We start from the raw sequence: 26121 nt of genomic DNA on the forward strand, positions 1-26121 counted from the left end.
TGGATGAAGTGGATGAGTTGTAGGAAGGTGCTCAGAGATTGGTAGCTGTTGATATGGAGTACTGAAGCTCTTGCAGCGATGCTGTCATCATGGGATATGCTGGTGTAGAGTGCCAACACATCCATTGTGACGAGGAATGTTCCAAGTGTTCTTTTTCTATAAATTCTGTGACGTATCATCCTGTCCCACAGCTACCTGATGAAGGAGCAGCGCTCCGAAAGTTAGTACTTCCAAATAAATGTGTTGGACTATAACCTGGTGTTGTGTGATTTTTAACTTTGTCCACCCCAGTCCAACAGTGGTACCTGCACATCATTTGTTCAAAGCTGTGTTTTTATTATAAATTGCAGGTTCTTTACATACAGACTACAAAATATAGGAGCAGAATTTGGACAAAAAAAAGTAACAGCAAATGGAAAAAGTGGACCACCAAGCTGTTTTGGTCTTACCTTATTCAAAGCTTCAAGGACTAATCCATGAAAACCATCAGACAAACACTGTTTTCCAATTGCCTTCTTTATTGCTTCCAACTTATCTGTATCTTCCTCCGCATCCAGCATGTCCTCTGTATGATTGACATTGGACACAAGGTAATAAACAACTATATATGCACACATCAGGAAGAGTGACAACAACTTTAAAGAAAAAGCAGGGTAAAAGCAGTTGCCCTATCAAGCTTACTCCTCATACAGCCATGTCATTATTTACGATAATAATCTCACATACCTTAACATTCTGCTGAAAACATTGTATAAATATTCCATGATTACTAAAGATGATCCTGGCTCTCTCTCCTGGACTATTCAAGTTTTGAATTTTACAGCTTTCACCCCAACTATTATGTTTCAAAACTAGCAAGTCCCATATAACATTTGCCATTTGGGTGCATTCTTCAGAATAATTCGACCACCTTAAGTTCCTACTTCAGTTCTGCTGCACCTATCTCCCACAACTGCCTTTTTTTTGCATTGTTTTCTTGCACAAAAATCTCCTTCACTTAGCCAAATCGATCCTGTTTGCAATGTTCTCCATATTTCTCCTTCATTTTCTTTGACTTGAGTTCATTCAGGCGAAAAAGTTTGAGTTTGTTTAGGAATTTTTGCAGAAAAAATTAATATATTCTGTTAACAGTAGTAAACAATATATGTCATTTGTTTATTGCATTGAAGTGGCAGCAGCAGCACAAAATTATGCAAATCCAGGCCAGAAAATAGCCTGAACGGAGAATCTAATTCATATAAGGCGCTGTGACCATGATTCAAAACCAGGTCCATTAATTTGCTGGCATTCTCGACTGATGCAAGCTGATCCTTTGAAGGTTCTTTAAAGGTCAGTTTCTCTATTTGTCAAAATTTTTCAAATATTACAATTTATTGCACTGCCAAATTCAAATGACATGCTTTCAACAAATTAAGAGAGAGTCCTGTAAATACAGGCAAAGAAAAAAATAGATTGGTGGCTTTTCTACTTTAAACATTTGTTGTCGGCACACCACCCATTGTCACTAATAGCATTATTAAGTCTTCTATTGGTGTTGATACCTCAACAGTATCCATTCATTAGCCATTGCACAAAATGCTTTATTTGACCATCTTTGAATTTAAAATTAAGATCACTATTTTTCTGAATCTCACAACCATGGAAAGATAATAACATTTTTAAAATGCTTATTATAAGTTAATAACCTAATGCTGACCACAATTACAATATACTATAACTTCAATTTTATTAATCTTGAAAGTTTGTTAATTTATTGTGAGTTGCCAATTTGAAATGGCTTATCATTCTAGATTTAAAGTATCTTTCAAGCACATATGTCAAATCTTGCAAGACAGCAGAGTACGCCATTGAATAACCTTTAAAAACCTTTGAGATTAACTGTAGGTCAAACCGAGAAAGATTACAACATGCTCAGCATATTTAAGTTATAGAGGTAAAAACAATGACTGCAGATGCTGGAAACCAGATTCTGGATTAGTGATGCTGGAAGAGCACAGCAGTTCAGGCAGCATCCAAGTAGCTTCGAAATCGACGTTTCGGGCAAAAGCCCTTCATCAGGAATTGATGAAGGGCTTTTGCCCGAAACGTCGATTTCGAAGCTACTTGGATGCTGCCTGAACTGCTGTGCTCTTCCAGCACCACTAATCCAGAATATTTAAGTTATACAATATCTTTAAAAACAATGCTGTTATGGGAATTTATCACAGATTTATTGTTTAATGAAATGTTGTTAAAATCAACTAAAGGCCCTCATCTATATTCAGCACTCCATGTGTTACGTATCCTTGACAGCCAGAAATAGCACTGCTTAGAAGATATTACAATATTACAGTCTGAGGTTCCCCAGGTCTTTGCAGTGTGTTCGCTGTATTTAGGTAATTCCCAAAAAGGAAACACAGAGTCCTATGATCCTCTTGTCTCTTGCCCTTTCCATTGAAGACTGTCAGTGTGTCATGAGCCACCCTAAATTTCTCAAGTACCCTCATTTATTCTAACCTATCTCTAATTGTCTATCCTTAGGTAGTACGTTCTCCCCCTTGGAGGCTTGATTGCATGGGAGGCCTGTCATTATCCAGCTTAGAGCATTATTGCCTGTGGTCAGCTTTCCAAAAACATTGGACTCATCAAATTTCAGCCAGAATGCGTGCTTCTGATCCCATTTCAACCGAACAGCATTGTTATATTATCAATAGAAAAAATATTGCCCCAGCTCTCTAACACTTTCTCATACTTGCCCATTATCTTACCGTATCTCACCTTTGAACATCAAGCCATTATTTCCAAGATTGACATCAACTCCTTTGTAAATTTTACCACCAAGCCCCCACTCCCAGCCTCCAAACTCTTAGTTCACTTCACCTCCTATCAGAACTAGAACAAGACTGTCCTAGTAAAACCATAATTTCAGATTGCTGTTGGACAACCAGATATTTTTCTTCCTATGTTTACTCTATTTGTCTTCCCTTGTTCATACCCTTCTAATCCTGCATCACTTTAACAGCTTCTAGTTTCCTTTCATCACTCTTTCCTTTTCATCACAGACTTTGAATCCAGGAGGACTTAAGGGCTTTAGTTTCTTCCTCAAATAGAAACCCCAAACATACCCTATCCATTATAATCCGAGTACGCCGCAACCTTACCTCCCACTTAACAGCTTCCACTTTAACTCCACTCATTTCTCCAAAAAAATGTAACTATGAAAATCTTTATGGGTCTGATTTATGCATATCTTTTAGGAACTATTTGGAACATTCTTTGTTCTGGACTTACCAAAGATCTGTCCCTCAGCTATTTTTCTGTTATTGATTACTATATCACATTTCTAGATTACTTACTGAACTGGAAAATCTCAGAAGTTTTACTTCCAATTTCTACACTTCCTTTGCCTTAACATGGTTTGTAATTGACTCTTCCTTTCCTCAACCTCAATGACTCAATTTCTGGCTGTCCATATTCACTCCAAGCCCATTGCCTCGCAAAGCTACCTTGACTATTATTTTCTCCCAGCTGTTTCCAATAAAGCACTAGGTCATTGGTTTTATGGTGGCTCAGTGGTCAGCATTGCAGCCTCACAGCGCCAGGGACCCGAGTTCGTTCGATTCCAGCTTTGGGCAACTTTCTCCGTGTCTGTGTGGGTTTCCTCTGGTGCTCCGGTTTTCTCCCACAGTCCAAAGATGTGCAGGTTTGGTGAATTGGCCATGCTAAATTGCCCATAGTGTTCAGGGACATGTAGGTTAGGTGCATTAGTCGGGGTGGGAGACTCTTTGAAGGGTCAGTGTGGACTTGTTGGCTTAAATGGCCTGTTTCCACACTGTAGGGATTCTACAGTGGAAACTACCTGATGACCAGCATGGTTGCCTCTGAGTTTGTCAGATTCATTTTTGCACTTCTGTTATTATTCTCTTTCCTCCCTCCATCTTGTAAACATGGGAAGGTTTCCTTTGGCTTTTCCTTCTATCCAAAGAGCTTCCCCATTCAAAACATCTCTACCACACATCATATGTTCAAGCACCACATTTAAGAGAAAGACAGATGTGGTTTTGTTTTAAAGGCAACATCCGGTTAGTGGCAAACACCATTTGCGTTGTTACCACATAGCAGAAGCATGAAACTCTAATTTTAACTGTTGTTCAAATGTGAAAACCCTTAGTTCATTTCACCTCCTGCCAGAGCTAGAACAAGAATGCCCACATGCTAAAAGATTGGCCTCATTGGTAACCTTAAATATGACCTGAGCCATTTGCTCACTGTACAAACTTCATGCTGAAATAGGTTACATCAATGCCATCTTGTAAGAAAATGGCTACCTATTATCAAACTATCACTCACTATATGTCACACATACTATAAACAGATCTAAAGCCTCCACTTTCAGTCCTGAGAACTATGCAGTCTATCACAAATAATACTCAAAAGGTAAGATTTCTAAAAATATAAGAAAAAGATTAAATGAGCTGTTTCATTATGATTGCCAGTAACAGAATGCTGCCACATGTCGAAAAGATATGTGTCGTCTTTTACTCAATGAGTCATATAGCACATGAATTTTAGTGCCGGTGTGACTCTTGATGTGTGCAACTTACATTCCTATGATAAACATGACCCTTCAGAGGTTCGCAATAGGTCAGGCACTTACTGTATACAACCACCTCATATTCGCAAAACTCTGCCAGTGGACGAGGGTAAAGCAGTAGATGTGGTGTATATGGATTTTAGCAAGGTGTTCGATAAGGTACCCCATGGTAGGCCACTGCAAAAATTACGGAGGTATGGCATTGAGGGTGCATTAGAGGTTTGGATTAGGAATTGGCTGGCTGGAAGGAGACAGAGGGTAGTAGTTGATGGTAAAGGTTCATCTTGGAGTGCAGTTACTAGCGGTGTTCCACAAGGATCTGTTTTGGGACCATTGCTGTTTGTCATTTTTATAAATGACCTGGAGGAGGGGCTTGAAGGCTGGGTGAGCAAGTTTGTGGATGATACAAAAGTTGGTGGAATGGTGGACAGCGAAGAAGGATGTGGCAGGTTACAGCAGGATATAGATAGGTTGCAGAGCTGGGCAGAAAGGTGGCAAATGGAGTTCAATGTAGCTAAGTGTGAAGTCATTCACTTTGGTAGGAGTAACAAGAAGATGGATTACTGGGCTAATGGTCGGATACTTCATAGTGTGAATGAGCAGAGGGATCTTGGTGTCCATGTACACAGATCTCTGAAAGTTGCCACCCAGGTAAATAGTGCTGTGAAGAAGGCATATGGCATACTGGGCTTTATTGGTAGAGGAATTGAGTTCTGGAATCCTGAGGTCATGCTGCAGTTGTATAAGACTCTGGTGCGGCCTTATCTGGAATATTGTGTACAGTTTTGGTCGCCATACTATAGGAAGGATGTGGAGGCACTGGAACGGGTGCAAAGGAGGTTTACCAAGATGTTGCCTGGCATGGTAGGAAGATCGTATGAGGAAAGGCTGAGGCACTTGGGGCTGTTCTCATTGGAGAAAAGAAGGTTTAGGGGAGATTTGATAGAGGTGTACAAGATGATTAGGGGTTTAGATAGGGTTGACAGTGAGAACCTTTTTCCGCGTATGGAGTCAACTGTTACTAGGGGACACAGCTTTAAATTAAGGGGAGGTTGGTATAGGACAGATGTTAGGGGTAGATTCTTTACTCAGCAGGTTGTGAGTTCATGGAATGCCCTGCCAGTATCAGTGGTGGACTCTCCCTCTTTATGGTCATTCAAGCGGGCATTGGACAAGCATATGGAGGTTATTGGGCTAGTGTAGGTTAGGTAGGCTTCAGACGGCGCAACATCAAGGGCCAAAGGGCCTGTACTGCACTGTATTTTTCTATGTTCTATGTTCTATGTTCTAAAATAGCATCCAACATTAGACAGGAGTCAACTGGACAACATTTGCTAAATAATACCAAGCATACAAGGAACTACATTGATAACTAATTTTGAATTGTCGTTTGGAGTCTTACAGTGATTCACTTGCATGCACTTGAAGTTAGAAATACTGATTCACATGGACTTGTATTTTGCAGACAGAAATAGCTTGTATTCATATTATGCTCGTTTCAACAGAACAAACTAGTAATAGCCATTTTCTGGTTCAGAGCAAAACTCAAAACTGCCTGATTCACATTTAAATTGTTTGGCATTTAACTTGTGCATTCTCCAAACCAGAGTTGACTGGACACTCAAATAGCATGTCCTGTTCAGACAATATAAAAATGTTATTCAGTTTCACATTTCTATTCTTGTAAATCCTCCTGATGAGTACAAGACAAAATATTTTGAGAAAAATGTCTATTTTCAGAAATACATAAGTTCTGTAATATCAAATGACTACATATTAAAAATAATTAAGCTGAAATCAGATCATAAGGAGCTCAAGTGTCTGAGAGCCAAAGAAGTGATGAGACTTTAAAGTTCAATTGCCTATGGTGGCTTTCACAAGTTGATGACATGTGAGCTGTGCAAATCCCAGGTTGTCCACAGATTCACATCTGCAGCAAGAATTACAATTCCAGCAAAATTCCCCAATACTTAAAAAAAAAGGTGTCCATCAATATAACTTTTTAGCAAGTCAGTTAATGTAGAAAATGCTAGTAAATAAATATTTTCAACATTAAAAAGCACGAATTAAAAGCACATGTCTGTTTTTTTTTCCTCACTTACCAGGACAAATAATGTGTAACATAACCCGAAGGGCCTCAAGCTGTACAGAAGAGTTATGTAAAGTATTCTTCAATGTGTCTATTATTCTACATGAAGTTAATTTCATGATATCCCATTTCAGATTGCTGAAAAGACAGGAAATGACACAAAAATAAATAATGGCATAAAACCAAATTAGAGGTTTTTTTTAAAAATTCATTTTACTTCATTCAAAGGTCTACAAGAAAAGAAACTAAACTAGATCGATATTCATAATGCTACTGTACAATTTAATGCATCAAAGGTCAACCTCGTAAATATCTAAATCCTTTCTGATATAAATTGACATAAACTTTGAAACAAAACAGACTACAGAGGAACCTCAATTATCCAGCATTTGATTCTCTGAATTTTGGATTATCCGAACAAGATTGCAAGGTCCCAATGCATGGCTAAACTATGTTATCCAGCATTCGATTAACCAGATGAAATATTCCCCACTCAGGGCCTTCGGATAATCGAGGTTCCTCCATATTTGAATATAACCTTTCACTCATTTACCGCTGCGAGAATGCAATGTAATGTGTAGGTTATAACTTCCAGTCTAAAACCGTAATTTAATTTAAAGAGACCACAAGTGCAGCAGGTTTGCAAAGATAAGAAATCCACATAGTTGCCAATAGAAGTTGGACTAGTAGTATTGTAGGTTACATTTTAGAGACCACTTTTGAAAAGAACATGAATTACAACTGAACCAGGTGTTATTGGAATTGAGCACATTCCTGAAGAAGGGCTCATGCCCGAAACGTCGATTCTCCTGTTCCTTGGATGCTGCCTGACCTGCTGCGCTTTTCCAGCAACACATTTTCAGCTCTGATCTCCAGCATCTGCAGTCCTCACTTTGTCCTCCATTGAGCACAATATGCAAAACATCAAAAAAACACCTAAATCTACTTCAGGTTAGATCTTACTAACAAATGCAAACATTTGCAAAATGCAAAATTTTAAAAAAATTCTGAAATTCCACATCTGTTAGCACAGCAAATATTTATTAGTAGATTTTCTGCTAATAGTATACTAATAGTCAGAAAGAGTGGTGTATATGTAAGGGCAAAATGTCTAATTGCTGTAAATAGATCCTGAGGTAATTAGAGGATGACTGATTGGAAAAAAAATGTCTGATTCATCAATTTGACAGCAAGTTATAAATCCATGGTCCTTCCCCAAAATTAGTACAGCTCTTACAAAGTGATTACTTTCTTTCCTCTATGACTATTTTGCATCTTTAACATTAAAGTGTGATGGTGCATGCCAGTGGCAAGCTCTCAGAATAGTTAGAGATATAAAAATGATGATTACTTCATTGTTTGAGGTAAGTGACATGATTAGTGAAATGTTAACTAAAACCATAACTCTGTCAGAATTCTACTTTTTACTGCATATCACATAATAAGTGATGATCTGGTGTGAAATATGACAAACTGAAATAGGGATGCACTATAGCACTAGTATTCTTGGGACAGCAGTAACAAAAATGTACACCATTTTAGTTTTCTCCCCATAACTAAGAGCTTATCACAAAGAGTTCCTGAAACACCATGCTTTGCAATATTTTTGCAACTGAACCACATTTGTGCAATAATCGCTTATCAGTGTAAAATATTTATGCAGCTTAGAGCAAGCACCAAAAAGAGAACTTCATCACCAGTGCATTTGTGATCTTAGCAATGCCAAAAGGGAAATGGTATAATCCGGTGACCAACAAACTGAGAAAGTAAACTCAAGAACCTTACTATCCTAATTATTGCACAGTTTCTACTTGGGCAAGAAAAATAAAACCACAAGGTTTCTGTCCAGTCTTTTCCATTGGCCACAAATATCTCAAATAAGGAGAAAAACTGAACCTATGATAATAAAGCACAATTACCCAGAACCTTGGAATAATAGAAAGTAGCATTTATAATACTGTTGTTTTGAATTTCAGCAATGTTGCTATTGGAGATTAAATTATTCCTCTAGAGAAGAATGGGAAAACAAAAAAAGATACCAAATAAAAAGAAAAATAAAGCAGATACTGAAAATCTGAACTAAAAACAGAAATGCTGGAAGTATTCAACAGGTCAGACAGCATCTATTAAGAGATCAGCAGTTAACAATTAAAGACTGCTGGGAGACTGGAAATGCAAAGTAGGAATAAATAGGTATTTTTCTGAGTGGGGCAAGCAGTGACAAATGGGATACTGCAGAGTTCAGCACTTGGACCCTAGCTATTCACAGGATATATTAATTACTTAGATCAGGGAACTAGATGTAACATCCCAAGTTTGGGTGAGCTATTGGGAAGATGCAAGGGTGCTTAAGTGTGAGCAAATGCATGGCAAATGAAGTATAATGTGGATAAATGTGAGGTTATCCTCTTTGACGGCAAAAACAGGAATGTTGATTATTATCAGATAGGTGATAGATTGAGAAAGGGGGATGCACAAGACCTGGGTGTCCTTGCACAGGGCTTCAGTGAAACCACACAAAGTACCATGCAGTTTTGGTCTCCTTATCTGAGGAAGGATGTCCTGGCTATGGAGAGAATGCACTGATTCCTCGGATCACAGGAATGACATTTGAAGAGAGTCTGGATTGGCAAGGATCATATTCACTGGAGTTTAAAAGAAAGACAGTTTAGACAGCTCCTAGAACCCTATCAAATTCTAACAGGACAAGACAGGGTAAATACTGAAGGGAGGTTCCTGCTGACTGGACAGTCCAGAACCAGGATCACTACACATGCAGTAGGCCATTTAGGACTGAGATAAGGAAAACTTTCTTCCCCAAAGAATGGTCAGCTTGTGAAATTCTCTGCCACAGAAAGCTGTTGAGCTGAAGCATTGAAAGTTTTCAAGGGGGAGTTATATACAGTACTTATTGTTAAAAGAATCAAAGGGTATAAGGAAAACAAGAAAACAGAGTGCTGAGTTGGATGATCAGCCACAGTCGGGCAGACTCAAAAGGTAAAAACAATGATTGCAGATGCTGGAAACCAGATTCTGGATTAGTGGTGCTGGAAGAGCACAGCAGTTCAGGCAGCATCCAAATAGCTTCGAAATCGATGTTTCGGGCAAAGTTCCTGATGAAGGGCTTTTGCCCGAAACGTCGATTTCGAAGCTACTTGGATGCTGCCTGAACTGCTGTGCTCTTCCAGCACCACTAATCCAGACTCAAAAGGGCCTACTTCTACTCCTAGTTGCTTTGTAAGTTGATGACATTTCAAAAAATTGTTATGACCCCTGTGGAGATTGAAGATTGTTTTAGAAAGTATTCTAAACTTCCAGGTGATAGTGAAATGGATGATGCATATGCTTTAAGAATTTTAACAGATTGAAAGCAAAATTGACCAATGACCAAATATAACCTCCTTCTCGGAATGACTCATTCTCTTGCACGGGTCAAGTCCCTCCTTTTTACTTTGAACAAATTGAAAAATCCACTTCGTAGATGTACTTCATATTGTCCCTTATGCAGCAATTCATTTTTCTGGGCCTAGTCTGAAGTTATTCTCAGCTCCGATGGGTTTACTTTCATTTCCTTTGTTTCTCACTCTGGAAAGTGTTAACCTCAGAATTGTCTTTCACATTCATGTTTTTTTTTCCCTCAAGCACACTTTGAGCAAGTTTTTCAGCCATTTCAAACCTCCAGAATCTACTATTTTCAATCTAGGTTGAGCTCCCACCCACCGTCTGGTGCAGCAAATTGAGTTGATCTATAAACTACATGAATTACATGGGCTTTATATCCAGATATAAATGTTAATTGGCTAATATTTAACCTCTAAATATATTCCATTTGGTATTAAGTGTAACTGTTATAACCTGACATTCTCAACCTCTTCCTGGGACTTTGAAGACAAATAGTATGATCACTTTAACTGTAGATGTTGCTGCCATTATTTTCTAGTATGAACACCTTACACCTTCTGTCCATGCAGAATAATCTGGGCTTTGCTTTATTCTTCCAATAGCTCTCATCCAGATCCATTGTCAGACAGACATAGAACAGTCACATAATCTCCTTCATTTTACTCTAAATTAAGCAGACAGTCTCAAAAATATAACAATCTTTTATAATACACCACCATTTGTAATCCTGGTCCTGATTAAAAGTAATCGATTTTAAACATTGACTCTAGTTCAGAGATGCTGAATGAGTATTTGCAGCATTTTCTGTTTTATAGGAACATAGGAAAAGGAGCAAGCCATTCACCCCTGAGCCTGTTCCACTGTTTATTAGAGATCATGGCTGATGTACGGCCTAACTCCATGTCCTTGTGAACCCAATATCTGAACACTACAAGGTAAATTTGTGCTAAAAGGTCAACAGTTCCAAAAAATTCTAACAGAACATTTTGCTACCTGGATAAAATAACCGAAGATCAACATTTACCTTCCAATAAATAACTTATTAAGGAATTTGCAGGCACTTTCCAGGACATCACAAGAGTTTGAATGTTTTTTCATAAGATCTAGAATGTTGATATGTATCCCTTTTGCCAAGAGAAGCCTTCTGATTTGCACTGTTAATTAAAATTTAATAAAATACTGTTAGAAAAAAAACTGCTTGCTTTATTATTTTCTTGGATGCTTCTTCATTGTTAACTCACCGCTTTTGTTGACCAAAGTTGCCAGAGCATTTGCCGCTGCTTGAAATACTTGCTTTGAATTGGAATGCAATAACATCGCTGTCATCACCAGTCTGTGAACTGGATAGCTGCAGTACAAGAAGATATTCTGATCAGAATTATACAAGTAAGAACTCACATTTCAAAACACATTCAAGTTATAAAAACACTGAAGCATATCTGAAAAAAAATCTAAGTGTCAGTACCATGCTTCTTCATCTTCAAATTTTGTATGTAGATCATTCTGATACAGAAGTAGATTGTACAGTGCCCAACAAGCTGCTTCCTGAAAGAAAAAGATTGCAAATCAAGTGATCATTTCCATGTTGATCTTTGTTCTGTATGTTTTGCAGACTAGTATTTTACACTTTCAATTCATCATAACCATATATTTTCCCTCCAACAAAACTGGCAGTGACTTTATGATTTTCATGACTAGGACTTACAACTCTCTGAACCATCAATGTCAGGTGCATCTCCATTAATCTATTGTTGGAAACTTATAAAAATGCCAATCTAATTTATCATAAATCATCTTATATACAATGCTAAGAAGAAAAACTTAATGTAAAGTTGGAAAATTAAATCACTGTTGTACAACATATAGGCTTGGGAACTGCAATTGACATAAACAAACCTTTCATTCACAGCTGCCATATCGGAGGTTACTTATTTTGCACTGCTGTTTGTAAATTATCCAATGTTCCATGTATATTCTTCACTGGTATCATCTGAGAAATTCACATCTTAATATTTAAATTTACAAATGAAGGAATAATCAGAGTACATCAGTTTAGCATAACTATTCATGGTTATGTCGTATAGTTATGACATCAGAAGCAGACTGAGCATTCATAATTGTAACTGATTGGTATTGAAATGCCAGCTTGACAAAGCAAACATTTATGAATGCCTTAAATTTCTGATGTATTGGCTGCAGAGGCTCCATAAGTACCTAAGTACTATGGCATGCACTTTGTATGGAAGGGAAAAGAGAATGTCAACATCAAGGGCTACACAAGCTCTTCTTTGGGGACAAAGAAATTTTTTTAACCTTTTTTTTAAAAAATACACTCGAGAAGAAACTTAAAATTTAGAACCAATAATCAGTTAAATCAGTCAAATACTCCATATTTCCATTGTAATAAAAGGATACATTCTATAATAGTATAAAATGTACAGACATCAAAATTAACTTTACACATTGCAATTTTCTTGAATCCGACAAATGATTTTGAATGAGCTAAAAATTCAGTAACTGGTTAAATAGACATTAACTCTTTAGTTGGATCATTGCAATGCTAATCGAGCTTCAGCTTAATTACAATTTGCACAAGACCATTTTGATGGATTCATGGATAGGAAACCTTAGCAGCAAAAAACTGAAATTATTTTTTCAAAGTAATAGTGAAACAGACACGGTGTCCTTTAAGGGGTGTATTAGACTAAATGCATGCCAAGGCAGCAACTTGATGCACTATTCTAAGTGGACATCTGGTTTAAAAGACTGATTAAAAAAAACAATCCTGATGCAAATACAACTCATAATTGTGAACATATTAATAATTTTAAAATAGGCATGTTGGTTTAAAACACCAGTTATCACCTTCAGAGGAATTGCTGGACTGTGAACTCAAATTTCATGTCTGCCTCAGAAATTAGAGATATACATCACTTAAGAATTACTATAAAACATAAAAGCCATGTGTGAAATCATAAAGAGAGACAACCAAGCCTGAAAACTTTAAAAGACACAGTGCATAAGAGTTATCAGAGCCACAAACCATGCACAGAGTACAGATATGAAATCAACAAACAAGGAATGAGCACAGCAAAAACACAACAACCAATATCATAAGCTGAAGTGATCAATGGATGGTAGGAAGAAATCATAATGCATTGATATCATTGAACAGAAATCAGAACAAGTTGGACTTATTTCTCAGAAGAGGAGGAACGTGAAAGTTGAACAACTACTCAAAAGAGGAACACACTCACTGAAATAAGGAAGACTGTGGACCATTCTGAACCACAGGATAAGATTGGAAACAGACAAGGATCAAAGCAGCACAGCCTGGCCCTGTGAGGTCTGACACTTCGGGTAAAATGGTTAGAGTATATAAGACACGATTAATAAAAGAAAAATGAATGGAAGTGGAAGTTCTAATCTACAACTGGGAGAATGCATAATAGGGCCCCTCAAAGATCAACAAGGCGGCCCTTACGTGGAGCCACAGAAAATGGGGGAGATAGTAAACGAGTATTTTGCATCACTATTTACTGTGGAAAAGGATATGGAATATAAAGACTGTAGGGAAATAGATGGTGACACCTTGCAAAATGTCCAGATTACAGAGGAGGAAGTACTGGATGTCTTGAAACAGTTAAAAGTGGATAAATCCCCAGGACCTAATCAGGTGTACCCTAGAACACTGTGGGAAGCTAGAGAAGTGATTGCTGGGCCTCTTCCTGAGATATTTGTATCATCGATAGTCACAGGCGAGGTGCCGGAAGACTGGAGGTTGGCCAACGTGGTGTAACTGTTTAAGAAGGGTGGTAAGGACAAGCCAGGGAACTATAGACCAGTGAGCCTGACCTCGGTGGTGGGCAAGTTGTTGGAGGGAATCCTGAGGGACAGGATGTGCATGTATTTGGAAAGGCAAGGACTGATTCAGGATAGTCAACATGGCTTTGTGCGTGGGAAATCATGTCTCACAAACTTGATTGAGTTTTTTGAAGAAGTAACAAAGAGGATTGATGAGGGCAGAGCGGTAGATGTGATCTATATGGACTTCAGTAAGGCATTCAACAAGGTTCCCCAGGGGAGACTGATTAGCAAGGTTAGATCTCATGCAATACAGGGAGAACTAGCCATTTGGATACAGAACTGACTCAAAGGTAGAAGACAGAGGGTGGTGGTGGAGGGTTGTTTTTCAGACTGGAGGCCGGTGACCAGCGGAGTGCCACATGGATTGGTGCTGGGTCCTCTATTTTTTGTCACCTACGTAAATGATTTGGATGCAGCCATAACAGGTACAGTTAGTAAGTTTGCAGATGACACCAAAATTGGAGGTGTAGTGGACAGTGAAGAAGGTTACCTCAGATTACAACAGGATCTTGACCAGATGGGCCAACGGGCAGAGAAATGGCAGATGGAGTTTAATTCAAATAAATGCGAGGTGCTGCATTTTGGCAAAGCAAATCTTAGCAAAACTTATACACTTAAATGGTAAGCTCCTAGGGAGTGTTGCTGAACAAAGAGACCTTGGAGTGCAGTTCATAGCTCCTTGAAAGTGGAGTCACAGGTAGGTAAGATAGTGAAGAAGGTGTTTGGTATACTTTCGTTTATTGGTCAGAGTATTGAATAGAGGAATTGGGAGGTCATATTGTGGCTGTACAGGACATTGGTTAGGCCACTGTTGTAATATTGCATGCAATTCTGGTCTCCTTCCTATCGGAAAGATGTTGTGAACCTTGAAAGGGTTCAGAAAAGATTTACAAAGATTTTGCCAGGGTTAGAGGATTTGAGCTACAGGGAGATGCTGAACAGGCTGGGGCTGCTTTCCCTGGAGGGTCGGAGACTGAGGGGTGACCTTATAGAGGTTTATAAAATCATGAGGGGCATGGATAGGGTAAATAGACAAAGTCTTATCCCTGGGGTTGGGGAGTCCAGAACTGGAGGGCCTAGGTTTAGAGTGAGAGGGGAAAGATATAAAAGGGATTAAGGGGCAACTTTTTAATACAGAGGGTGGTACGTGTATGGAATGAGCTACCAGAGGAAGTGGTGGAGACTGGTACAATTGCAACATTTAAATGGCATTTGGATGGATATATGAATAGAAAGGGTTTGGAGGGATATGGGCCAGTGATGGCAGATGGGACTAGATTGAGTTGGGATATCTTGTCGGCATGGATGGGTTAACCGAAGGGTCTGTTTCTATGCAGTACATCTCTATGACTCTATGTAAATAAGAAGTTCTTGCACAAAGTTCCATGGATTCTGACTAAATAGAGTCAGATCCCAAACAAGCAATAAGAGAGCAAGTAAAGCAGATTAGGAGAAGACAAATTTCAGCTTTGGTCTAGGTGTACACTGCAGATTACTGAGCTGGGATAGCCAAAGAAAATAAACAAGGGTACCTCAGGTCTAAACTTTAAGGACAGAAAATACTAATTTCTCATCAAATGTATGGAATACAGGTGGGCTCTGACTTTATATTTTCAAAGGGAAAATTAGCTGGATGATTTGCTCTAGCTTTTACATGGTGGAAGAAGTCTGTACTGGTCCTTACAGAGCCTTGAAGCAGAAAACAGACATAGCTTGGAAAGCTGTGGGAAGACAGTTGGGTATCTGCTGACAACCTGAACAAGGAGCAGCACTATCCATAAAGATGAATGGTCTTTCTAGCCAACTAAGCTATTAAAAGAATCTTACCTCAAATGATAACTAAAAGATTGGTAAGCATCGAAAGAAATTTAGAAGGACAATGGCATATTTTGGGTTGTTCCTTAAGGAAGTGGTTAAAAATCACAATACTGGGTTATAATCCAACAGGTTGATTTAGAAGCACTAGCTTTCGGAACACTGCTCCTTCATCAGGAAGTTGTGAAGGAGCAGCGCTCTGAGAGCTAGTGCTTCCCAATGAATCTGTTCGAATATAACCTGGTGTTGCGTGATTTTTTAACTTTGTACACCTCAGTCCAACACCAGCTTCCTCCACACCTTAAGGAAGTGAACGAACCTTCAGGTTTATTAAAATGTATAAAGGAATTTTAGGGGGCAGATAATTAAAAATGAAAACTTATTAAGGTATTTGTAAACTATTGCATTAAGTTAGAAGTGTTTTCTTTGTTGAATTCTTTTCACTGTATAAGCAAGTTCGTTTCTGTGGAAAATTTGCTTTTGCTTTGTAATTTTGTTGCTTAATTGCTGAACATTCCAATTTCATTTTTAAATATTTACAAGATCATGAAAGGCTCAAAACCTCATTTCTAATGCACTTTTCAGCTGAATAACTACAAGCTCCTCCTGTTGTTTTTTTTTCATAGCAATAACGAGATGGCATCCTTACTTTACAGGCTGTACAAGAGCATTTTTCAAACTGAGCCAATATGAAATTACAAAATTAACTCTGCTTCAGTGATAAGAGAAATTTCTTCAGCAGATTTTCAATGCTTCAAGTGAATTAAAAACCTTCAGAAAAATCCAGGTCTATTTCAAATGTTGACATTGGCTCATTTCCTAGCAGTTTAAGTAACTGTTTTTTTAAAAATGATATAAAAGTTAAGCATTTCATGAGACTAAACAGTAATATCCCTCACCTGGACCTTTGCATTCCCTTTGAATGTTTCCAAAGCTCGACAACAAGCCTCTGTCCAACACAGATCATCTTTTCTTTCTTCAAGATGCTTGTTCACAAATATCGTTTCAGCTTCACAAAGGTACATTGAAGGTATTAGAATTTTCCTCGCTCTAAAGGGACACTATGATTGCAGCACTCAGAAATTGAAATGTAAATTATTAATTGTGGTACACGAACAGGGAATGGCATAGTACATTGTGAAAAAGGAAAAAAAGTGTCATGTTGTGCCAACGCATCCATTTGAAGTAGCAACTGGACAAGAACAGAGATGTTTAATGCCAGGAGAAAAAAAAATACACCATGGAGAATTTCAAGAATCCACAGGTCAATCAGATTTTGCAAAACTAAAAAGTGCCTGATTTTTCTAGGTCAGACCCTCAACAGATTCTGAATTCTGCATCTAAAGTGTTAATTCGACTTTTCTTATTACAAGTGCTACCAAATATACAATGTATTTCCTGGTTTTGTTTTAATACATCCAGTGGATTCAATATTCGACTACTTAATTTTAGGTTATCTGAAACAGTTGTTCTGCATCATATTTTTTGTTTATAATTCATTCCTGCAAACTGAATCACACTGTTTGATTAGACCCTCAACATTTCGTGCTGAGAGTTTCAAGACAGCAGACTTCTTCTTTTCCATGGTTCCAAATGCAGCCATTCTACTAAATCATCAAGTGATGGCCTACTGTCACCTAATGAATCAACTGCTTTTTTAAAAAAAAGAGAATTGAGTGAAAGTGCAGTGGGGAAAGCAACAAGGGAAATTTTCACAAAAGCTTTTTCATGATCTCTAGAGATTGCTTCAAAAATCAGCTTTCTTTATTAAACTCTTGTGAGCAACTAATTGCTTTCAAAAGCTTATTGAAGACATTTTGGAATGTAGGAAACCTTTCCTCCTGAGCTGTGACTGAAGTTTTGGTGAAATCTAACAAATGACTATTTAAGTTTATTAATTTAATTTGAAATGTTGCTTACTTAAAAGTGCCAAACTGCTGAGAGCAGCAGCCTGCAGAGTACCATTCTGTGGATATTTCAGAACTGCATTAATGACAACTTCAGGTGCTCCGTGCAGTAATAAAATATTGTAAAAATTATCTGGAAAATAAAAATTAAGTTGCATTCATTTATTATCTCAAATTCTCTTCATTAACATGCTTTTCAATAAGTATAGCAAAATTGTAATGTGATGATGATAAAAGAATTAAGGTTACCAAGAGTAAACCTCTGTAGTAAACAGCAGCCAGTTTCATGAATTGCCTCATTGTCAGGAAATCTCTTCATTGCATCAGTTACTAGACTGTAGCATTTTTCATTTCCTGACATCAGAACTTCTACATTGTTTTCTGAAAATAAAAGTCTATTATTAATTTTGCATGTTGCAAGGTCAATTTTCACTTCCCTCATGCAAATGTTTCAACATGCATCTTAAAGTAACTAGCCATCGATTTGTCAAATGGTCTCAAATATCACATTTCACAGCCAGTTCTCTAAAGATTAGCCCATGTTTTCTCATTTTACAACTGTTAGACATTAGTTGTGAAATAATAATCTCATGGCAGCTCAAATTAGCTTGTTTTACAAATGTAAAGCAGGAATATTGTTTACTCTTATATAATTACAACTTAAAAGATCACTTTACATACAACTTGGTACATGGTTCTGAACATTTTGCGAAGCAACTCAACTTACGTGGACTAGCCAAAGGAAGCAGAGCTCTCAAGCCATGCAGTACCAAATCTTCATGTTCACTGAATTTTGTTATGGCTTCTAAAATTACCCAGTGATCTTTCTCTTCTACAAATTCAATCATCTGCTCATCTGGAACTTAAATCATAATCAAACATTATGAATAAGCATCAAAGATAAATACAGAACAAAAGCCCAAGAACTGTAAAAGGTGAATGGCTGTACTTAACACAGTTGGGATTAATATCTTCACAAGGCGGTTAAATGATGCTGCAATGTGAGGCACCATTAAAGAAACAATGCACACAGAAATTGGAGAGACAAACTCAATATGAAAATAAATAGTTCAGAATTAGTTGGTCAAGGATGAGATCTGAACTTGATTAAAAATGGGCCTGGAGTGCATGTGAAGGAATACTGAGGATGGTAAGCTACATAGACGAGTAGGCACGTGATGTTATGATTTTGTGGCAATAGCAGAACCTTGATTCAAACAAGGGGAAGAGTGAGCACTTAATATTCCTAGCTATGTTGTATGCAGAAAAGACAGCAAAAGAACTAAAATTGGGAGGGCATGGCAGTATTAGTCAAAGATACTACTACAGCACCAAAAAGGGTTGAGGGTTCAAAAACAGAATCAATTTGCTCAGAATTACTGTATAGAAGAGGCGCAATTATGTTGCAGGGTGCAGATTACAGATAATTAATATCTGTATATGGGAAAAGAGGCTGAAGAGCAAATTTGCAGGTAAATAGATGCAGGTTTGCTCACTGAGCTGGAAAGTTTGTTTTCAGTCGTTTTGTCACCATACGAGGTAACATCATCAATGAGCCTCCGGATGAAGCATTGGTAGCATGGCCCACTTTTTATTTATGTGTTTAGGTTTTGTTGGTTTGGTGATGTCATTTCCTGTTCTTTTTCTTATGAGTGGTAAATGGGATCTAAGACAATGTGTTTGTTGATAGATTTCAGGTTGAAATGCCAAGCTTCTAGGAATTCTTGTGCATGTCTCTGTTTGACTTGTCCGAGGATGGATGTGTTGTTCCAGCACCAACAAAGTGGTGTCCCTCCTCATCTGTATGCAAGGCTACTAATGAGAGTGGGTTATGTCTTTTTGTGGCTAGTTGATGTTCATGTATCCTGGTGGCTAGTTTTCTGCCTGTTTGTCCATTGTAGTGTTTATTACAGTTCTTGCAAGGTAATTTGTAAATGGCATTAGACTTTTGCAACAAGCAAGCAAGATCCCATTTACTACCCCCTAAAAAAAACAAGAAATGGCGTCACCACAAGAAATGACATCACCAACCCAAGGAAACCTAAAACATTAATAGAAAACGAGCCATGCTACCAGTGCTTCATCCGGAGACTCACTGATGATGTTACCTAGTATGGTGATGAAATGAACCTTCCAGCTTAGCGAGCAAACCTACACCCAGAGCCTCAACCTGAGATACAAATCTTCTCAAAACTTGCTTGCAGGTAAATTGCAGACATATGCAATATCTGTAAATCAGCTTTGTTGGGATATTCTTGTATATATTGTTTGTTTAAAAAAATATATAAAAAGCAAAAGGTTTGCAAAATCTTACCTGCATGCAAGAAAACTTACTTTACCAGCATGTTTCTTTTTGTAAATTGCTTTCAGATACTACATAAAATGTAGTCATTTCTAAGGAGATGTAAAATTGTTCAACTCACACATCTCTCGAAAAGTAACCACAATATAAGAATTACAACCCTTTCGATACAACTCTCCTCAAAAAACCTGATATTTCAAGGAGCTCTGGAGCACAAATTCTACAGAATTACCTTTTCCTAAAAGTGCACTCAATACTTGACACCCATATATCTGAATTCCACAATGGTCAGCAAGTCTCTTCATTCCATCAAGAACCAAAGAAAATACATCCATTTCATCATCTCGAAGCAGTAATGAAATTTCATCTGCAATATGATTTCAAAAGCATAATTTTCTTAAAAGATATCACACAGAACCTAATTGTCAACACTGCACTAATGTAAGAAATAAAATACAAAACAGTTACAAAAATTAAATATTCATTTTCCTTTTTACCTACTGACTAAAATGAATGATGCATAAAAGATTCATTGTGAAGTAAACAAACGGTGCAAAGCATGGCTTTCTTTAGAAAAAACACTCACAAATTCTACATGTATTAATGAACTATGAAAGTCCACACAAATACATTTGTCTTCATCTAACAAGGTCCAAGCTAACCTGCTGATCAAACAGCAGAATCTGTTTTTTCAGATTTTACCTCCACAAAATCTTTGTATACAATGTTATATTGCTGAAGCAGATAATGAGCTTTTTTTCCCCCCAATGTCCACATATGCCACTTTATGCTATTATTAAAAAGAAAGGTAAAGTAGCTCGTGGTAATTCAATCCACATACACTACATTTTAAACTCACTTTTAACTCAATATTGCAGGGAAAATATTTTCTCATTTTTATCAAGGCAAATGATAATAAAAGACCAAAACTACATGATTGAAAACAGAGGCCTTTGTAACATAATTCTTAAAAAAATGCAGTACAGACAATAGACATCTAATTTTAACAGGACAGAACATAATGAATAACTAGTTTAACAGTCTTCTGAATTCCACAAATGACACCTTGTATTGTTCTATATATAATGATGCATTTTTAAAAACAAACACAAGGAAGGCAGTACTTTTTATTTGGTCTAATTCTGAGCTGGTGGGAATTACAACATGCTCATATACTTGATGGACAATGAAAGATTAATAATGGGGACACAATCACAAGTTGCTAATTTGTGGATCTGAAGTTGCTAAAAATCTAGCAATCATGGCTCAATAGGTTTACAAGTCAGGTTAGTGACTGCTCAGAACTTCACCAACTTTGATTTTTGCTTCGTTCAACTTTTCTGATCAATTATGTTAAAAATGTTGATCTCGCATTCTTACTTAGCACGATCAACAAACATTGCTTACAGAACTTCAAAATGTTGAAATTTATATAGTAAACCAATTTAAATTTTCAAGCTTAGCTAATAATTCTGGCTATTTCAGTTAGTATGGTCAAAGGCAGATAAGTAAATTGAGATTTAGATCACCCTTGATCTAGTTGAATGGCAGCATAGTTTCAAGGACTGCCCTGCTTACTTCTGTTCTCATGAATTGCCTTAAGATTTGCTAATTAGAAATGAACTCATCAGATATCGTATTTGCTCTTAAAAAAAAATGTCATCTGGTAATTACATAGATTTGATAGAAAACACTTGTGCTTTGACCAGTACATTGTGTCAGACAAAAACAGGTTCTGACTTCTTAAAATGACTGATAGATTCATTTTCTGGATTAGTGGTGCTGGAAGAGCACAACAGTTCAGGCAGCATCCAAGTAGCTTCGAAATCAACGTTTCGGGCAAAAGCCCTTCATCAGGAATAAAGGCAGTGAGCTTTACCCTGATAGATTCATTGCTCACTCTAAAGTATAAGTACAGATATCAAACACCCAACTCAAGAACAAATCTGCACACCATTTAAATTATTAATCTAACTCTCAAACAAATCAAAATCTGCAAATCATACCAGTGTGCCTGCCTGACAGCTACGTAAAAGTTTCACGATATTTTCCTGCAATAATTGCTATCCCAATGATACGAGAAGTACATCGGTATAAAATCAGATAATGCACTAAAGGCTCCTATTACATTATTTTTTCATGTATGGATTCTATCTCGGTTAGAAAATGTTTTCAAAAATTAACTAGAACTACTGTACCTGATTGAACGAGGATTGTTAACACCTTAAGGCTCAGCAGCAATATGGTGGGATGACATTTGTAAATCAACAACAATTTCAGGATCTGTCTAAAATATGAAGAGGAAGAAAAATGGTCAAACATTGCAGGAAACATCATTTTAAAATTTTTATTTAAATATAAAATGGTTTCCGATATTACTGGTAATTTGTTCTTAAATTGCAACTGTCATCAAGGTCCCTCCTGTCCTGATAGAAAAATAGCCCTGACAGACATGATACAATAGTTAGCCAAATAAAAACCACGAATGTCTTGTTAAGGTAGTTGACCTCAGTCAAATAAGTTTAGCACTACAAATTTCAACATCCACTATGGTGGGAAGATACAAAAGTCAGGATGCCAATTCCAGAAGCTGCTGCTAAAAATCTGATCAAACTTCAAGAAATGGAAGCAAAGCAATGCAAATGCTGGAGATTTGAAATAAAAACAAAAAGGTTCTAAAGAAGCTCAGCAGGTCTGGCAGCATCTGTGGGGAGAGGAACAAAGTGCATGTTTCATGTCTAATATGACTCTTCTTCAGAACAGTCTTAAGATGGACCAAGATGTTTGGTTACATCACTTATCGATGATAATTTGATCAGTTTTGAAGTGGGAATTGTTTTAATTCCATTCAAATTTACTGACTGAAACAAACTTGGTTGTGACTTGCTCTTCAAAAGAATAGCATAATGACATTCATCACCCAAGTTCATACGAGATTAATCATCAAATTGGAGGCCCACAAGAGAACTTTGCACCACATCCCATCAAAGTCAGCATATTCAGGAATGCAGGGAAGAAATGTATTGGGAAAGAATAATACATAATGTGAAACATTCTTAAGCAAATAGTAATGGTGATCATGAGCATGTAAATGCACACAGACAAGAAGATGTAATCAGCTCAATCTACAGCACTAAGTTGCAACCATGTTTGAAAGAAATTAAAGAGCATTAAGTGCTTTTTATAAAAACTGGTGAAAGCAATGAATGGATATACGTTTCTGCATGCACATGCAGAAAAGAACAGAAAGCTATTCATTACATATTTACACAAAGGGAGAAAAAGAGTTACCTAAATCAAGAAGAATTGAAAAAAGACAATAAAAACAGTAAATTATCAAGAAGCATGAAAGCATATTGTAAACACTTCTCAAGGTGTATAAAAAGGAAGAGATCGAGGAAGGTCACTAGACCCACTGGATATAGAGACAGGTAAAATTTAATGGGAAGGAGAAAACAGCAGGAACATTAAAGCAAATACTTGTATCTATCATCATGTGAAATATAAAAAGCAACAATAATTAGGAACTTGGAAGAAAAAATAGGACCAAGTAGTAATAAATCCACCATTCTTGATGATCAACAACCTGGTGGTTGTTTATTCGTTATAGAACAGACAGCAAGAATAAACCACATTTTTGCGGGTTGGCAGACCCCTACAAGCACAGTGTCACAAGGCTTAGATCTTTGGCTTCATCTATTTACAATCCATGTAAAGACTTTGATGAGTTCACAGAGTATAATATCTCAAAGTTTGTCAACAATACAGACTTTTGATGCAGCCCTAAGAATGGGCCAATCATACTGTAGCAATGTAAACAACACAAGGTTTTGCCAGATAGAATTAAGTTGCAGAATGGTAAAGACAAGCTTGTGCGAGTAGGCAAAAATCTTGCAGATGAAATATAATGTGAAGTTGCCGACTATAAGGAAAAATAAACAAGTATTAAATTTGAAAGAAGAAGAGACTGAGAAACATTAGCATGGAAGTAAAGGGACAGTGGCAGCAGGGATACAAGGTTGGCTAAGCAACAGGAAACAGACTGTAATGGTAGCAGGAGAAAGTGAGGACTGCAGATGCTGGAGATCAGAGCTGAAAAACATGTTGCTGGAAAAGCGCAGCAGGTCAGGCAGCATCCAAGGAGCAGGAGAATCGACATTTCAGGCATGAGCCCTTCTTCAGGAATGAGGAGAGTGTATCCAGCAGGCTAAGATAAAAGGTAGGGAGGAGGGACTTGGGGGAGGGGCGTTGGAAATGCGATAGGTGGAAGGAGGTCAAAGTGAGGGTGATAGGCCGGAGTGGGGTGGGGGCAGAGAGGTCAGGAAGAAGATTGCAGGTTAGGAAGGCAGTGCTGAGTTCGAGGGATTTGACTGAGACAAGGTGGGGGGAGGGGAAATGAGGAAACTGGAGAAATCTGAGTTCATCCCTTGTGGTTGGAGGGTTCCTAGGCGGAAGATGAGGTGCTCTTCCTCCAACCGTCATGTTGCTATGGTCTGGCAATGGAGGAGTCCAAGGACCTGCATGTCCTTGGTGGAGTGGGGGGGGGGGGGGGGGGAGTTGAAGTGTTGAGCTATGGGGTGGTTGGGTTGGTTGGTCCCGGTGTCCCAGAGGTGTTCTCTGAAACGTTCCGCAAGTAGGCGGCCTATCTCCCCAATATAGAGGAGGCCACATCGGGTGCAGCGGATGCAATAGATGATGTGTGTGGAGGTGCAGGTGAATTTGTGGCGGATATGGAAGTATCCCTTGGGGCCTTGGAGGGAAGTAAGGGAGGAGGTGTGGGCGCAAATTTTGCATTTCTTGCGGTTGCAGGGGAAGGTGCCGGGAGTGGAGGTTGGGTTGGTGGGGGGTGTGGACCTGACGAGAGATTCACGGAGGGAGTGGTCTTTATGGAACGCTGATAGGGGAGGGAAGGGAAATATATCCCTGGTGGTGGGGTCCGTTTAGAGGTGGTAATGGTAGTAGTTGTTTCTGGACTGCAGAAAGCCATAAAATGGCATTCCATAGGAGTCAATACAAGGACTATCGCCGCATACGCACACATATAGTGACACAGATTTGGGTGTGTAGCCCACAATTTCCAAATTTTCAGATGAAATTAAACTTGGAAGCATTGCAAACTGTGACAAGCATTACGATAAACATCAAGAATGCAGACCTTCCTGAAATGAGCAGACACGTGGTGATGAATTTTAATACAGGCAACTGAGAGGTGTTATATTTTGGTGGGAGGAATGAGAAGAGGCAAAATAAATTACAGGGTATAATTCTCATGATGGTGCAGAAATCAAGAGATTGATGCCTAAATGTGCACATTGAAATAGTGTTTAAAAAGGGACAAAGGAGCCTAGTCTTAATAAATAGAGGAACCTGGCTGAGGAATATGGGAACAAATGTTATTGTTTTGTTCAAAAAAAGGGAATAGGGATAATCTTGGGAATTACAGGCCTGTCAGTCTGTGAAAGGCAAAGCATTGGAGAGGATTCTGAGAGACAGGACTTATGATTACTTGGAAAACTTGATTAGAGGTGGTCAGCATTGCTTTGTGAGGGGCAGATCAGGCCTCACACACCTTATTGAATTCTTTGAGGATGTGACAAAACACATTGATGAAAATGGAGCAGTGGATGTGGTGTACACGGATTTTAGCAAGCATTTGATTAGGTTCCCTATTGTAGGCGGATTAAAAAAGTAAGGAGGCATGGGATACAGGGAAATTTGGTTGTCTGGATACAGAATTGATTGGCTCATAGAAGACAGAGGGTGGCAATAGATAGAAAGTATTCAGCCTGGAGCTCAGTGACCAGTGTTGTTGTGCAGCAATCTGTTCTGGAACCTCTGCTCTTAGTGATTTTTATAAATGACATGGATGAGGAAGTGGAAGGATGAGTAGTAAGTTTGCCATTGAAACGAAGGTTGGTGGAGTGGTGGATATTGTGGAGGGCTGTTGTTGGTTGCAACAGGACATTGACAGAAAGCAGAGCTGGGCTGATCAGTAGTAGATGGAGTTCAACCTGGAAAAGTTTGAAGTGATCCATTTTGGAAGGTAGAATTTGAATACGGAGGAACCTCGATTATCTGAATACTAATTATCCAAAAATCAGATTATCCAAAGGAGACCTCAAGGCCCCAGGGGAAACATGACATCAAGGACGTGTTTCCAGCAGCG

At 38.1% G+C, this 26121-nt stretch overlaps 1 protein-coding gene across 1 annotated transcript in view; it reads right to left on the reverse strand.

The window, feature by feature from the left end:
• The window catches only part of lrrk2 (leucine-rich repeat kinase 2), a 152884-nt gene that overhangs the window by 112793 nt on the left and 13970 nt on the right, over window positions 1–26121 (reverse strand). The window contains exons 4-14 of the mRNA XM_072562122.1: window positions 22154–22242; window positions 20188–20322; window positions 18381–18515; window positions 17903–18034; window positions 17667–17786; window positions 16646–16755; window positions 11530–11609; window positions 11306–11412; window positions 11089–11218; window positions 6676–6800; window positions 450–565 (exon numbers count right to left, since the gene is read on the reverse strand). Of these exons, the coding sequence (XP_072418223.1) occupies window positions 450–565; window positions 6676–6800; window positions 11089–11218; window positions 11306–11412; window positions 11530–11609; window positions 16646–16755; window positions 17667–17786; window positions 17903–18034; window positions 18381–18515; window positions 20188–20322; window positions 22154–22242 (1279 nt within the window). The remainder of the gene's footprint in view (window positions 1–449; window positions 566–6675; window positions 6801–11088; window positions 11219–11305; window positions 11413–11529; window positions 11610–16645; window positions 16756–17666; window positions 17787–17902; window positions 18035–18380; window positions 18516–20187; window positions 20323–22153; window positions 22243–26121) is intronic.

This window comes from Chiloscyllium punctatum, chromosome 44 (assembly GCF_047496795.1).
Source record: "Chiloscyllium punctatum isolate Juve2018m chromosome 44, sChiPun1.3, whole genome shotgun sequence".
Lineage (NCBI taxonomy): Eukaryota > Metazoa > Chordata > Chondrichthyes > Orectolobiformes > Hemiscylliidae > Chiloscyllium > Chiloscyllium punctatum.